At 35.3% G+C, this 17,181-nt stretch overlaps 1 protein-coding gene across 2 annotated transcripts in view; it reads left to right on the top strand.

Moving 5' to 3' along the window:
* The window catches only part of LOC107686943 (carboxypeptidase Q), a 69,063-nt gene that overhangs the window by 562 nt on the left and 51,320 nt on the right, over window positions 1–17,181 (top strand). For both annotated transcript variants that reach the window (XR_001634080.1, XM_016484069.1), the window contains exons 2-4: window positions 142–592; window positions 665–872; window positions 2,130–2,337. Coding sequence is in view for 1 of the 2 variants with exons in the window: in XM_016484069.1 (XP_016339555.1) it covers window positions 142–592; window positions 665–872; window positions 2,130–2,337 (867 nt within the window). In the remaining variant the exon portion in view is untranslated. The remainder of the gene's footprint in view (window positions 1–141; window positions 593–664; window positions 873–2,129; window positions 2,338–17,181) is intronic.

Below are 17,181 nucleotides of genomic sequence, written 5' to 3'. Positions count from 1 at the left end.
ATATATATATATATATATATATAAAGATTATTTGAAGTAATATTTAACTAATTTAATTCTACACTATTGATAAATGCCAAATATTCCTTTTTTAAAAAACAGAAATGTTTGACTTTTTTTCCCCCGTCATGTGCTTTTCAGATGGCTGGCAGTAAAAGCAGGTGTCTAAACTCCATTAGTCAGGTGCTTCTGACTCTTCTTATACTCCGCTGTCTACAGTGTCACTCCAGGCCTCACAGTTATGACAGTAAACCGCTTTCAGAAATATCCAAAGAGATTTTTAAGTACTCTGACATCGCTCAGCGAATCATAAACCTAGCAGTATATGGCAAGGCTCAGAACCGTTCCTATGAGAGGCTGGCTGAGTTCACTGACACTGTTGGAAACAAAGTCAGTGGCTCTAAGAACCTAGACCTGGCCATTAAGTACATGTACAATGCCCTGACATGGGATGGACTGGAGAATGTGCATCTAGAGCAAGTGAAGATCCCTCACTGGGTACGGGGGGAGGAGAGTGCGGTGATGCTTCTACCGAGAAACCACACTTTAGCCATACTTGGGCTTGGTAGTAGTGTTGGAACTCCTCCAGGAGGTTAGTAGTCACTATTCATCTTTTAAATACCTGCACCTGCAAATATCTAACCAGCTTATATTCTTCTGGCAGGTATAGAGGCAGAGGTAATGGTGGTGGAGTCTTTTGAAGAGCTCAAAAAGAGAGCGAGTGAGGCTAAGGGGAAAATCGTTGTGTATAACCAGCCGTTTGTCAGCTATGGGGAGACCGTAGCCTATCGGGCTTCAGGGGCCTCAGAGGCTGCTAAAGTTGGAGCCGTGGCTTCACTTATCCGTTCAGTAACTCCATTCTCCATCAACAGGTCAGAACCATCACACTGTTGAATTAAAAGGACTGCTATTGTAAACTAAACTAAAACGGGCTATTGACAGAAATTTGAATATAAAGTTGTCAACAAAAGTGGAAAAAAAATGTTTGAAGTAGTCTTTAATTATGATACTCCAGAGATAATTTGTTTCTCAAAAAATAAATAAATACATTTAAAAATAAATAAAGAAATAATAAATACAATAAGTACAATTATAATAATAATGAAAAAAAGAAAAAAACTACCAGAGTTTGGGATAATTACAATTTTAAATGCATGCATACATAAATAAATAAAAAAACACTACCAGTTTAACGTTTGGAATAGGTTTTTAACAAAGTGTCTTAAGCTCACCAAGGTTCCATTTATTTAATCTAAAATACAGTAATACAGTAATATTGTGAAATATTATTACAGTTTAAAATACAGTTTTCTATTTTAATGGATTTTCAAATGTAAGTTATTCCTATGATGGCAAAGCTGAATTTTCAAGCAGCCATTACTTCCAATCATCAGTGTCACATGGTCCTTCAGAAATCATTCTAATATTTGGTGCTTTCTTATTATTATCAATGTTGAAACCAGTTGTGCTGTTAATATTTTGTGGAAAATGTGATACACTATCATTCAAAAGTTTGGGGTAAATAAGATTTAAGTATAAAGTGTATATGTGACCCTGGACCACAAAACCAGTCTTAAGTCGCTGGGGTATATTTGTAGCAATAGCCAAAAATACACTGTATGGGTCAAAATTATCGATTTTTCTTTTATGCCAAAAATCATTAGGATATTAAGTAAAGGTCATGTTCCATGAAGATATTTTGTAAATTTCTTACCGTAAATATATCAAAACTTAATTTTTGATTAGTAATATGCATTGCTAAGAACTTCATTTGGCGATTTTCTCAATATTTGAATTTTTTTGCACCCTCAGATTCCAGATTTTCAAATAGTTGTATCTCGGCCAAATATTGTCTTATCCTAACAAACCATACATCAATGGAAAGCTTATTTATTCAGCTTTCAGATGATTTATAAATCTCAATAAAAAAAAAATTGACCACCATTTTAGCACCATTAATAATTGATGATACTTGCTGAAAATTCAGATTTGCCATCGAAGGCTTAAATTGCATTAAAAAAAACCTTTTAATTATTCTGAACTTTTGACCGGTAGTGTATATTGTAACAATATGTATTATATAAAAAGCACATTTCTGAGTTTTAACCCACTCATGGTGTTGTTTTCAGCCCCCACACTGGCTGGCAGTGGTACCAGCCTGGAGTGCCTCAGATCCCCACTGCCTGCATCACTGTTGAGGATGCCCAGATGATGGTCAGGATGGCCCGCAGAGGCCAGAGGATTGTGGTGCATCTGACTATGGGGGCCCAAACACTGCCAGATGTTGACTCCTACAACACTGTGGCTGAAATCACAGGCAGCAAACATCCTGAACAGGTAGGTGAATTTAAATAAGGAAGGAATGGGAAGTCATAGCCTAATGGTTAGAGAGTCGGACTCGTAACCCAAAGGTTGCGGGTTCGAATCTCGTACCGGCAGGGATTGTAGGTGGGGGGAGTGAATGTACAGCGCTCTCTCCCACCTTCAATACCACGACCGAGGTGCCCTTGAGCAAGGCACCGAACCCCCAACTGCTCCCCGGGCGTTGCAGCAAAAATGGCCACATGTCACGTCACTTTATAAGCTATGTTGTACTGATCTCACAAAAGAATCCTAATGATAATACCCTTAATCTATTACAAAGATTTTACAACTGGCTGTTGACTCTTGTAAATACAGTACAGCTTGTTTTCCTTCAAGACTAATTGTCACCGAAAGTCAACATGAAATCACATTTTAAGCCCATTTTACTTACATAATAAGATGCAATTCAGCGTGAACTGTGATATTCAGTGAGGAAAAAATGTAGGACTTGAATTTATCCATTGGGAAATTATTGGCTTCACACCAGTTTGCCCATTGGGAAATTACTGGCTTCACACCATGCTTTTAAAGACCTTTAATGATAATATCCTTGCAGTTATTACTAACGCCTTACAACTGGCTGTTGACTTATGCACTCTTGTAAGCCCTATGTACAGCTTGTTTTCCTTCAAGACTGATTTTCAGCGCATTTTACTTTTGCATAATAAAATGCTTTTCAGGGTAAAATGTGATATTCATTGAGAAAAAAAAACGTAGGAGTTGAATTTATCCATTGGAAAATTATTGGCTTATTCCAAGCCAGTTTTAAAAACAGTTCCTAAATAGCTGTTTGACTATTGGTTAATATTAGCCAATTGCCTGCATGGCCTAGATGATGTCAGCCAAAAACGAAAGTTGGTTTACAAGTTGAGCAAGTTATTTATTTTGTAGAAAGATAATAAAGACATTTATTTTTTATTTATTCATTTATTTATTTTGGAATAACTTGCACTAATGAATAACATGCAGTAAAACCAGGATGTATTTAGAAAGTAAATAGGCTTCATTTTGATCTGATTCATTTTGCATTAAAAAAAAGTGAAATTGTTTACTAGGTGCACATTGGGTCAGTTATTGCATTCCCTAGGAATCAAACCAATGACCTTGGTGTTATTAGCTTTGTGGTGGAAAACACTGTGTCTCATCAAGTAATAATTGCGAGAATTATTTGTATTTATATGCAAGTGAAAATCTTGCAAAAATGTTGGCTATTTCACTACACGTGTACATGTATGAATTTGTTCTTAACTTAGTCCTAGAGTAATGTATATGAGGTTTTTTAAATGAGCGACCTTGAGTTAGTAATCTACATAAAACACGGCCAAACTGTATACATATATGGGATTTTTCACACAGTGTTTCCTTTTGTCACTCTCAGCAAACACTTTCAGCTCTCACCTGAGATCACACACAGCAAGATCCTCAAGCAATGCCATGTGTGCCATTCTCAAAAAAAAAAACCCAGAAAAAACCTAGACCCAATAAACACTTTTTATACAGACCTCTCATTAGCCAGTGTGTATCTGCATCACACATTTTCACACTTTGTATAAAATCCAACCTCAACATGTTTAAAAGGCCACCCAAAATATATAATTTTTGTACTGCTTTCAGTTGTTTCTAGATTTTTACATTTTGAATTAATTTTTTGTTTAATGCAAAAATGCGTTATGTACAAACCACCCAAATACAACCACCACTACAAACTACCAAACTACCAAATACAAACTGCGGTGTCCTCTGCCGATTCCCTACAGCTATGACGAGCCACACAGTGGTCATTCTGACATTTGTTTGCATTGCTGCTCTGCAGGACATCAGGGAACCAATTACAGAGATCTGCTTCTTCTTAATGCTTGTTTATAGAAAGGAATCTGTTAGTCAGGAGCCAGAGGAATAAGGTATCTACAGCCTTAGCCCCAATTATAGACAGTATAGAGGATTTCTCAGCTGCCAAACTAACACTGTAGCCCCTTTGACTGATCATCATGCATCTGTCCAGCATCCATTGCCAGCTTATATCTAATTAGAGACTTGTTAGGGAAAGTTTTCTACTCCTATTAGTGTGCTGCCCTCTCTGTCAGTTCCACAGCCATGCGTTATATTTTCAGCACTCTTCCCTGTTAATGTCTTCTGTGGGAGGTGGTGAAAGATTCAGTGTGATTAAGTGTGAAGGGAAAAAGAACCATTCTGCAGTCTTAAATTTGAATAGAAGCGTTCAGCTCGAGTGGTCTGTTATCCCTCACACTCGGATGCATGACCACAGCCACGTAAGAGACAGAGAGAAATAATGACATTTGAGGAACCGAAGCCTCAGACAGAAACTGATGTTAAATTGTTTTCTAGACGTTCAGTTATCAGGGGAATCTCCCAAAGCTGGGTCATATTTCACCCTGAAATCTAATCTGAAAAAAGAAACGATAAATTATGTTTTAGTTAAGGGAAATAAAACCCTTTTTGGTGATATTTTCATGGCAGTATAACAGTTATTAATGTTATTATATATATTATTTATATTCATATGGTCACCAAGTCTGCATTCATTTCAAATCAAAGACATATTAAAAAAAATGAGAAATACTGTGAAATATTACCTGTTCACTATTTTAATATATATTTTAAAACAGATTTTCCCACTTGGCAAAACCCCAGTCTTCAGTGTTCCATGATCTTTAAGAAATCATTCTAATATGCTGATTTGATGCTCAAGAACCCTTTCTTATTATTATCACAGTTGAAAATGGTTGTGCTGCTTAATGTAGTGTGGAAACTGTGATAAAATATGTCGTTTGTGCGGTTCTTTTATGAAACAGAAACAGAAAGAACAGCATTTATTTGAAGAAGAGATCATTGTAATGTCTTTCATGTCATTTTTGATCAATTTAATGCATTTGTGCTGAATAAAAGCAGCAATTTATCATTGTGATCCAAACTTGGATTGAATGGTAGTGTATATATATATATATATTTGCGAAACAGTTACAGTAATGATCATTTAATGAGAATCACCATCGGGGGTGAAATGTGACATTTCTGTGAGATTCATTCAAAGAAATGAGAACGAGATGTTCTATATTTTCCATTCACATACACAACTCCTCAGAAAGCTGGATTTGTTCCTCTTTCATCCTCTGAGCGCCTCCATGATCTCAGCAGGACGGAATGCTGTAGGATTGCTGACTAAACAGGATTCGAGTGTCTCATTTGGTTTTTCAATGAAATAATAACTGACTATGAGGAAACAGGTCTTTAACTAACTGTGGTGAAGTGGATCTTGTAAGCTTCCTCACTTGGCCAAATTTAGTGATTATGTATAAAAGAAGATGAAGTTAGGAAGCAGATTAAGTTGCACTTCGTATTGAGCAAGTACCATCCTTCATTTCTCGTTTCCTTGTAGGAGTCATCTTTTTCTCCCTAGTGTTGCAATAGTTGCTTGAGGTTACGTGAAATGGTCAATGTCGGTCATTGTTTTCAACTCTGTTCTGAATTGGCATTGGATTTGCATTGGTGTTCTAATAATCTGTCATTAGCGATAATGGTGGTGGTACTGAGAGTTTTATTCTTGTCTATCAAGTCATGGGAGTGAATGGCAAGAATGATGTGGTCTTTTGACAAGCATACAGCTCAAGCGCAATTGCTACGCATCATGTAACCTTTCAGTTGGCCTTTTACTTAAGAATTTCCTCCTTTTGTTAAAACCAGAAGCAGCATAAAGCCAGTCCATTTATGCAGAATTGACATATAATGGCAGGAAATTCGGTGTAAGCACACTGCTGGTCATAAATGTGCTGTCAGTAGTGATTTTCTATTAAACTGTTTATTCAGGAGAATAATGTTATGACTTCATGATAGACAGTCAACGTACAAGTGTATATATATATATATATATTTTTTTTTTACAAAAATAAAAGTATAAAAAAGTGTCAAATTTGATAAACAGATAAATGCTGTAGTTAAATCCAGTTGTTGTTGTTTTTTTCAATTAAGATTGCTATTTACCTTTTAAGGCTAAGAGTATTTTTTTAACCTTTTGCAGAGTTCAAGAGAGTTATTTGTTTGATCTCAACTTGACTATTGCAATTCTCGTTATATTGGATTATGTCAATCTAATATCAGTTGTCTTCAAATGGCTCAAAATGCTGCAAGACTTCTGACTGGCACCCGGAAATGTGATCATATCTCCCCTATATGATATCCTTTGCACTGGCCGCCGGTCTGTTACAAAATCGATTTTAAAATTTGACTTTTTAAAGCTCTAACCGGATCAGCACCTTGCCATCTCTCTGACCTTTTGAATCTGCATCTGTTAGATTTCTGAATTCATCTGAGCAAAGATTGTTGATGGTCCCAAGATGGTCCCTGGGTTCCCTCAGATTATTTTAATCTGAATCTGAATTTAAATCTAGTCTTTTTACCCAGGTTTATAAGGTTGAATCACTATTAGAGTTTTGATGTCTCCTCCCCTCATTGTGTTGTGGTCTATATAAATGTACACACACTCACACTTTATGTTTTTGATGACTGCTTTAGTACGGTTTGTACAGCACTGTTGTTTTTGTTGTGCTTTATAAATAAATAAGTTTGTTCTAGGTTTCCTCCAACCTATTTAAAGCCATATACTCTGTTTATGGTGAATGTTAGTTTGTGTAGGTGGTTTTAGTTTCCAGTCTGTCACAGATCTGGTGTGCTTTCGCTCAGCCTGTTGAGTTTTGATTTCCACCATCTGTAGAAACGGAGACCCTGATGACGTTGATTAGGGCCCCTGAGTGTGTGTATGTGTGTGTTTGACAGAGAGAGAGGGCTGAGAGCTACAAGTGACGGTTTTGGTGTTTGTGTGTGCGTGGGTCGCTGAGATTGAAGGCAGCCATAACGATAGCGTGACAGGTTGTGTGTTCACATGTCTGCCTAATGCCTGACTGCAGAGGAAACATTTTTACTTGGTATTTAAAAAAGCTCTCCCACACACATTGTGTTGCTGCCCACACTATGAGCAGCTTATACTCACTGATTTCTCATTTAAAAAAATAATTGCTAAAAGAGAAACATCTGACATTATACACATATCATATTGTGCCCTTTAACAAGACACTTAGGGGATAAGTGTGTTGTACGTCATATTGGACAAGACATAATTGACAGCTAACCAAGAATGAGTGAGTTCCCCACTAAAGAGCTTCTCTAGTTATAGGATAACAGCATTTGGGACTCATGGAAGGCATGTATACTTAGTGTTCATTTAAATGAAGAAAAACTCCTAGGTGTTCCATCCTTTATAAAAGAGAACTTTTCAAATCAATAAACAAACCGTTAACTCTAGGCATTACACTTTGGCACATGAGTCAAAGACATTTTATTTTTTTTTGTCCAGATCTATTAATTTGATTAATTATTACATTTATTTAATTCTATTAAATTTAGAATTTTGAATTGTAGTTTTATTTACTTTCATTCTTGTTATTTTATTAAAAACAAATTATTAATTCTCAGGGTGGTACAACTGTTTGTCAAAGTGTGCATATGTTGCAACATTTGTCATATGTTGCTGTTATGCTAAAAAAACAACAAAACAGGAAATTATATCATAGACCCCTGCAGATTCTCATGACTGTGTGTAAAGGTCAGTAAGTCTCTTAAAATGTCAGATCAGTTGATTTTTTTATGACAAGACAAGGTTAGTTCAGGTTGTAAAATGTCATGTGGTGCAATTAATTATTAATGTAGGTGTTAGTAAAAAATATTTAATAACTTTTTGAAAATAATGATTAACGTGTAGACTCACTTGTTTTTATATAAGAAAAATATATTTTCCTTTCTCTTAATAGTTACACCACATGACACTGTCCCTCATAAATACCTGCAAAGTTTGAAGTATTATACCTGCAATTTTGTAGCTATTGTGTGAGTCTCTGTGTGTGTGTGTGTGTGTGTGTGTGTGTGTGTGTGTGTGTATGTTTGTGTACTGGTATTTATATGCTACAGGGACATTATGTCCCCACAAGGATAGTAATACTAGTAAATTTTGACCTTGTGGGGACAGTTTTTTTTGGTCTCCATGGGGAAATCAGCTTATAAATTATACAGAATGAAGTATCTTGAAAATGTAAATATGCAGAAAGTTTTGTGTGAGAAGTAGATTAAGATTTAGGGTTGGGTTAGGGTAATGGGGTAGAACAGTGGTTCTCAAAGTGTGGTACAAGTACCACTACTGATACTCTAGTGGTACACAGAGGAATCACTAAATTAAATATAAATTCATGTTAAAACACAATACATTTTTAATTTAATCTTTATTTGAGTAAAGTTTTTTTTTTGTTTACATTTAAATACAGTACAGTTTTTATTTAACTTTTAGGTACAACACATTTTAATTTAATCATTATTTAAGTTTTGTAATTACCTGTATGTACAGTGCAGTGTTAGTGTTCAAACTGTGTATTTACAATGTTAAAGTGGCTGCCAACAATAAATATTCTTATTAGGAATAAAACTGCCTTGTTTTTGAACTGTGCAGAGCTGTAGCTGAATAGTTAGGCCTACTTCGCTACTGTATTTTAATGTTGGTCATTATGGTGGTACTTGGAGAGCCAAATATTTTCTGAGGCGGTACTTGGTATAAAAAGTCTGAGAACCACTGGGATAGAAAATACAGTTTGTTCGGCATAAAAACCATTACGCCTATGGAATGTCCCCATAATTATAGGAATACCAGTTTGTGTGTGTGTGTGTGTGTGCGCACACACAAGCGATTAGTCTTTTCACCTTTTTCATGGAAAAGCACTGCTCAGTTTTTTCAAAACAATTTAAAAGTCAAGTTCCACATACAGTACAGCACTTTTACCAAACAAATGTCTTTACTTTTTGTGTAAATTGTGGTAAATGGAATATTGGTGATTCTGTTCACCTGTCTCTATGCCACCATTGCTGTCACTGAATTGTACATTCTAAATGACAACACACTTGCAATGTCTTGCCAAAGACTGACAGTCACATAGTTATGAATCACTGTGCCTGTACCACTATAGTTAGGAAGTCAATCCTGCAACCCTGTTGTTGTGTTGTTGTGTAGGATGTTTCCTGGGGTTACGCCGTGTCACGGCCCATTCTGTTTTAATTAGCGTTGATGCATTACACAGCATTCCATTGTGCTGTATTGCACTGCACTGTGTCATAATGTTGTCCTGGGTTGCCCCATGTTGTCTGGGTGTAGCTGGTCCTGTCTGCAGTAATTGCACATCCAGTGTCATCCTCCCCCAGAGTGGCAAAGTTGGAACAGGCCTTAGAAAAGAGCTAGTTCATTAAATGTGTCCATGGCTTGGCTGCCTGAAGCAGGAGAACATATACTTTTACATCCTGATCTAGCAAGAGTGGGGGTCTATGGTAAAATGAAATGGTTCATTTTCAAATCAAGCACAGGAAACTTGAGTAATAATTTCTGCAGTGTATTAAAATTTAAAAATATGTTAAAATTTTGGTTTAAATACCACTTAGCTGATAAATTATTTTTTATGTTATGGTCAATAACTGATAAATGGCCAACATTAATTCTATACTATTAAGGCTAATTGAATTAAAACTCATACATTAAAAGTTAAAATAACAGTAATAAACAGTACAAGTAAATTCTCTGTCATTATTGTTATAGTTGGGGTGTATTTGGAATTGCTACAAATTTATTTTTATTATAGTTATCATTGTTGTGAACAGTTTTTAGGGTTTATAATGTACACTATGAAAAATGGATATTCATTTTGAGGTTACATTTAACCCTCTGGTGCTGCTCGCATGATGGTCAAAAATATCAGAGATTGTATGGTACAAAATTCTATTTATGGAATAGTTGTGATCTGTTTATTACTTAGTTTATTATTTATTATTATCAAAAAAGCACAAATATACTGTTTTTAAATTTCATATGAAATATATATTTTCCAAAACATGCTTTACTCTAAAACTGAAGAAAATCAAACAATTTGTGTTCCAAATTTGAGGTTGATATCTCAAAAAATGAGCTTTCGGTAAGATTTTGTTGTAAAAAAAAAAAAAAAAAAAGGGGCAAATAAAAAAAAACTTTTTGTCTAAAAGGAATTCCTTTCCAAAGCGGTAAATTTTAAATGCCAACAGTACAAGTGTCACTGTTTATTTTTATTTATTTATTTATTTTTTCCAGGACTGGAACTGGAAATCACTTTTTCGATTATGACAAGTTCAAATCTGATTGGCGGACTTTACACAACTTCCAAAGACAATTAAATAATCAGTACTGATTAGGCAGATATTCTCTAATTTTTTTTTTCTGCACAACCACTGATACAGATGAGACTGTTGCACAATTATTTATTAAATAGAATTCTTTCCACTGATATTTTCAAATACACATAGCCTTAAACATCACGTTAAAACAAAACAAACTGTGATTTGGTTGTTTTACATGTTGGCGAAGCTATCTCTTCCTGTCTAAATGGGTGGAGCTTGCACACTAAATAAGAAGCAATGTGGACCTGACCTTATGCCACTAGCCAAAGGGTCTCTTTTCTCACATTACTACCTCATGTGAGACTTTCTACCTTATATAACTGCTGTTGCTAAACTAAAAAATGAGCAGTAGGGCAGAAGATATGAATTGTTATGAAGAGACCTGTCTAATGGAGTTGACAGGCATGATGTCAGAAAGCCTAATTGAATTCCCCACTTTGCGAATGTCAGTAGCAGTCATACGCATTCAGAATTAGAACGTATTCAAACCCCCCCCGGAGCAAAAGAGACGAGACCACCAGTGAAGACATCATAACACAGACTGTGTTTGTTCTACTTTCAGTCTCCTCTTAATCCCAGCAATGCAGTCTCTCTTCTCTGTTTTTATTTTTTTCTTTCTTTTGATTCCATTCTCCCACTGCTTTTGATCTCTTTTTGTAATACAACAGATGGTGTCTGTGGTTATGGCTTTTATATTTCCCCAGAAATAACCTTGGAAAGTATCCTCATCATCCTCATCATCATCAGCCTCAGCATCATCTGTAGCCTGAGAAGAAAAACACAGTTGTCTGAATAAACGTCTGAGCTCTGCTTCTAAAAGCAGGCCTACCCCACTGAATTCCATAAAGAGCTTTGAAATGCAACTTTAAATGCGATTCTTTTAAAGTAAGGACAAGGTTCATTATGAAACATGAAATCTACTACTTAAATCAATCCAATTAATTCCATTCTTAGTTTAAAAAAGGACCGGAGCTGCATTTCAAAGCCGTTCAATTGGCTTGGAGATTAGATGTGGTGAAAAGAATAAAAGTCAATGCTTAAAGAACCTTTTTAAAACTGTGAATCAGATTTATTATGTCCAATGAATGTTTAGCATCTGTTAATTATAGCCATCGCCAACTTTTTTATGGAGATGAATTTTATATTAAAAGATAAATTACACCATGACTTGTACATGTGGTTTAGTATGCCGTTAAAGCTGCTCGAGAAAAATTATCTGCCAAATAAATATAAATATGGAAGCAGTGAGGGATATAATTGCGTGTGGGAAGAATGTAAGTTAGGAATTGAAAGTTTATATATAGGCCATTTATAAGGGTCTGCTGTTGGCCAGATTGTCAGTGTGTTGAAATGTTGTCTTGTTAAAGGGATAGTTCACCCAAAAATGAAAATTCATATCCATTATTTATTCACCCTCGTGTTGTGTATGAATTTCTTTCTTCCGTGGAACACAAAAGAGCATATTATGAAGAATTGTTCTCGTTCTTACAATGAAAGTCAGTGGGGTCAAAAACTTTCATTGTATTGACAAAAAAAAAACACATTTTCAAAATATCTTTGGTCTTTCACAGAAAAATATAAATTATACAGGTTTGGAATGACATGACAGAATTTTCATTTCTCTTTAATTGAAAATGAACCTCCTGCTCTGCAGATCCTTGGATTTTTTTCTGCAATATAGATATTCCATCAGAAAGGCAATTGTTGTGTATTTTAACATCTATTATTGACAAATAAATAATGCATTGTCATAAAAAAACAATCAAATTTCCTAGATGCGGTATCATATTGTTTCCCAGAAACAGCAGAGAGTCGGCCATCAGCAACTTTGAAAAGCTGGCCTCAACTAATGCCTGCAATGCACAGTGGCTGGCATCTTGTGGGGTTTACCCTGTCATAGCCATTCATTTCTCCTGCTCCAGGGGCCAGGCTTCTGCCTTATAAATAATGCATTGAGCTGTGATAAAACCTTGTGGCACCCAGAATAGCTGCTTCATACCAGCGAGCAAAGGACGGGGAACTGGAATAGCACACCACATCTACTGTGTTCATGGGCATCTTAACCTTGACTGTTTCCTGTTATTTAACAGCATGAGTTCATAAACACCATTTCGGATACATAGCTCTCTAATGAATGACAGGAAGTTTTGAGGCTGTGTTCAGATTATCGTAATGAATCACCAAAAACTTTATGATATCCAGGTCATAAAAATAAGGATGACAGTTTCGGGCCAGTTGATGGAACTTGCACATGCTGTATTGTCACAAAATCTTAAGTTAGTTAATAGCGTACACAGTAATATTGTGAAATATTAGGATTTTAAAAATTGATTTTTATATTAAAATTCTGTTTTAATGTATTTTAAAATGTAATTTATTCCAAAGCTGAAATTTTTATCAGCCATTACTCCAGTCTTCAGTGTCACGTGAGCCTTCAGAATACATTCTAATATGCTGATTTAATTCTTAAGCAAAAAAAGTTGTGCATAAAGTTTTTGTGCAAACTGTGATACATTTTTTTTCAAGATTCTTTGATGAACAGAAAGTTCAAAAGAACATCATTTATTATATAAATGGAGTGTATGCCATGTTACAACTTTTCCATGCTTCTTTGCAACAGATTTTTGTATTTATGTGTATTTACAGCTGTAAATGTTCTATTATTAATAATAGTAGTAATAATAATAATATTGACAATCTAATTTATAGTTTATAATTAATATAACAAATATAAAAAAATAAATGATAGAGCATATAAAATGTATTTATTAGTTTGTTTATTTATTTCTTACTTTTGCAGCAAATATTGGCAAAAAAACTGCTGCAGAGGAAAAAATATACAGTCTGAACTACTGTGTCAGTGGAAAAAAATACCCTGATTGCTGTTTCTTGCAAAACCAGATGTATCTAGGTATCTGGGTAATCAAGGTTTGGTTGGATTACTGTTTGCAGACTCGGTTGAGTTAATAGTTCGGTCAATTCGAAAAAAATGGAATGAAAGTAATAGTGTTTATGTGTTTTTATGTTCCCACAAATTTAACTGCTGTTTAAACTGAAAATAGCCATTATGGAATGTGTAGAGCCAGTCAAGCTTTTACTGATACACAGAATGTGCTCCTGTCATTTCCCAAAACATTTTCCGTCTCTGTAATGGACCCAGTCCATTCCGGCAAAGGTCGCCGTGCGTCCAAACTGTATTTCCACAAACCTCAAATCTGTATGTTTCTCTCCAGTAACGGTTAGTTTCTCATTTCCAGAACATTCTCATATGAAGCAATGAGTAGAACAATGGCAGTTTCCTCCTCTTTATTTGGGTTTGGCTTGTTGTTTTTGTCTCCTAATTCACTCTGTCCATCATCCCACTCCCCTCTTTCTGTTTTGGGCCCATCAACTGATCTTTTAGTCCCAGAATGAGGTTGAAATGTTTATATCCTCTGATAACACCAGAGTGGATTTAACCACCTCAGGGTCGACTGTTTGTTGTTTCTGGGCTGTGATGTATGCGGGGGATTCCACAGGGGAAACCAGAGTTTATACTGCTCTCCACACTCCATCAGTACGTGGATGACAGGAGGCCACAACATTCATGACTCTTGGGGTTCAAAGAGGGCGACGTTGGCTTTTAAACTGGGCTCATATTTAATGGGAGGGAACACTGTCATTACTGATTGGTTTACTACATTCTTGCACAGTTGAACTCAATTTTTATGAAGTTTGACAAAGGGTTTCCTTTTTAGAATGGGCATTTTGGTAATAATTATTCAAAAAATATCAGTCTAATTTTTTTTTTCTTATTTTCTATCCTCAAGAAACGAAGATTTTTTTTTTTCCTCAGAGGCTGAACAATATCACTGACCACATTTTGAAATGTATATGTTCATTTCCACACTTTTTGAAAGATTGAAAGAACTCACATCTGCAATAGTAGCTTGACATACACTACATGCTTTTTAAAGGGATAGTTCACCCAAAAATGAAAATTCTGTCATTAATTACTCACCCTCATGCCGTTCCAAACCCGTAAGACCTTCGTTTTTCTTCGGAACACAAATTAAGACTGACACAGAAGAGTAGAAATTGTAAAAAAAAAGTCGTTATTTTTGTTTTCTTTGTGCACACAAAGTATTCTCGTAGCTTAATAAAATTAAGGTTGAACCACTGATGTCACAACATGGACTATTTTAACAATGTCCTTACTACCTTTCTGGGCCTTGAATGTGGTAGTTGCGTTGCTGTGTCTATGGAGGGTCAGAAAGCTCTCGGATTTCATCAAAAATATCTTAATTTGTGTTCCAAAATGAATGGTCTTACAGGTTTGAAACGACATGAGGGTGAGTAATTAATGACGGAATTTTCATTTTTGGATGAACTATCCCTAATGTTTTTGAAAGATGTCTCTTATATGCTCACTAAAGCTGCATCCATTTGATCAAAAATACAATCAAAACAGTTATATTATGAAATATTATACAGTTGAACAAAACCATTAGTACCATTAGTGTTCAGTGTCACATAATCCTTCAGAAGTCATTCTAATAAAAAAAAATGCACCTTAAATGCAATGACATTGCTTTGGGTAAGAACATCTGCCCAAAGGAAAGTAGAAAAGTAAATATCCTGATTTGGTGCTCAAGAAATATTTATTAGTAATATCAATGTTGAAAACAGTTGTGTTGCTTAATATTTTTGTCGAAACCATGATACTTTTTCAGGATTCTTTAATGAATGGAACATTCAGAGGATCAGCATTTATTAAAAATATAAATATTTTGTAACACTATAAATGTCTTTACTGTACTTTAAAATGATGTGGGTTTTGATGCAAAACTAGTTAAAAAGCGCTGATTTAGACCTCGTAAAATACTGATGCCTATGTTTTTGGGAGAGAAACTTTGCTCTAGCCTTTGCCCTAGTTAGAACTAAGGTTTGTGCAAGTTGGGGGCCTTTATTGTGCATACAAACAGAACCTTGAGCCCTGGTGTTTCTTCACAGTCTGAATTCACCGAGCAATGACACTCCGGTCACAGCCAGAGACATGCCTGAAAATACTGATCGTTCTCGCTGATGGATGGTAACGGGAACCCTCAGTATAGACCTTTGGAGCGTATTACTCATCACTGCTAATGAGGGTGCTGGTGACAGCCAGTGAGTCAGATGTTCTTTAGATGTGCCCTGTGTTATCTGTGAAATAAGAGGATTAGCCACAGTTTTCAGATGGCAAAATTTTTTTCAATGGCTACCTTAAAAGGTAGATTCAATTTATGAATGGCTACAATAAAAAGGAGATAATAGTAACGTTTATTGTTTTGAAGGGGAAAAAATATGTACTTTAAATTTCTCTCAGTTTCTCAGAAGCATTATGACCATTCAGACTGTGACAGAGTATGTCCCCTCAGATTTCTAAGTGGATTTGAAAGCGGAAGTTCCAAAAATAAAACCTACAACTATTATTTATGCTTTGAATTAAACTAATATTTCTCTCTGAAAATTAAGCTGCATGATTACTGCAATCAATGAAATGTTTTTGTTTAATGCTGTGGCACAAATTCACATTTGGTCAGTCTGATCAATAATTTTCCCCCCCCCATAGAAATCAAGAGGAGTTACACTACCACGCTGCCATTTAAACATCTGGGTTCAGTATAGGATTTTTTTGTGCTTTTATTATGCAAGGATGCATTAAATAGATCAAAAGAGATTTAAATAAACGTTCTATTCATCAAAGAGTCCTGAAAATAATGTATAATGGTTTCCACAACAATATTAAGCAGCACAAATGTTCTCAACATTGAAAATAATAAGCATGAAATCAGCATATTAGAAAAAAAAACAGGATCATGAGAAAGGATGACATGAAACGGAAGACTTGAGTAATGTCAAAATTCAGGTTTTGCCATCACATGAATAAATTGCATTTCAACAAACAAACAAAATTACACAATATTAGTTTTTTTCAGATAAATGTTGCCTTGATGAGAATTTTAAAAACCTTAAAAAAACAACAACAACAAAAAAAAATCTATTTACACTAAGTGCAAATAGAGTGGGGGAACTATGACGTCACTTTGTATGCGGATCGGCTGTTAGCATCACACTGGTTCCCTCGACAAAAAGCCAATAGGATTTTTCCATAGGCTTTTGGATTATCGCAAAAAATAAGCTCAGTGTTCAATCATAGTTCATGAAACTTACACATTTTGTACCACATTTCAGCTATCATTTTGTTAGGGAGGGTACACAAAATGTTATTTTATCCTTGCGTCTAGAAAATCCTCAATCTGTATGCTTTCTAACAACTTCATGTGGTCGTTAACATAATTTTAATGTGGCTTTAAGCATTATCGTTAAAGTTTCACGTTCACCGTGACTAAGCCGGTAAATGTGGTGTTTACATGGAATAATCATGAGTTTACCTTATGGTACGAACCCAGAGTCTTCGTATCAGTAGGAAAGCGATAAAACGAGCATCTTCCATCCAAAGACTTGTTGCATTTCGGGGCAAAACAAAACATTGTCGAACAATATAAAAAACGGGAAACTATTAATTGGTTATCTACAATTAAT

Source organism: Sinocyclocheilus anshuiensis, unplaced genomic scaffold (assembly GCF_001515605.1).
Source record: "Sinocyclocheilus anshuiensis isolate Anshui unplaced genomic scaffold, SAMN03320099.WGS_v1.1 scaffold1841, whole genome shotgun sequence".
NCBI classification, from domain to species: Eukaryota; Metazoa; Chordata; class Actinopteri; order Cypriniformes; family Cyprinidae; genus Sinocyclocheilus; species Sinocyclocheilus anshuiensis.
Note: the sequence above shows the minus strand (reverse complement) of the source record. Positions and strands in the feature narration are given on the sequence as shown.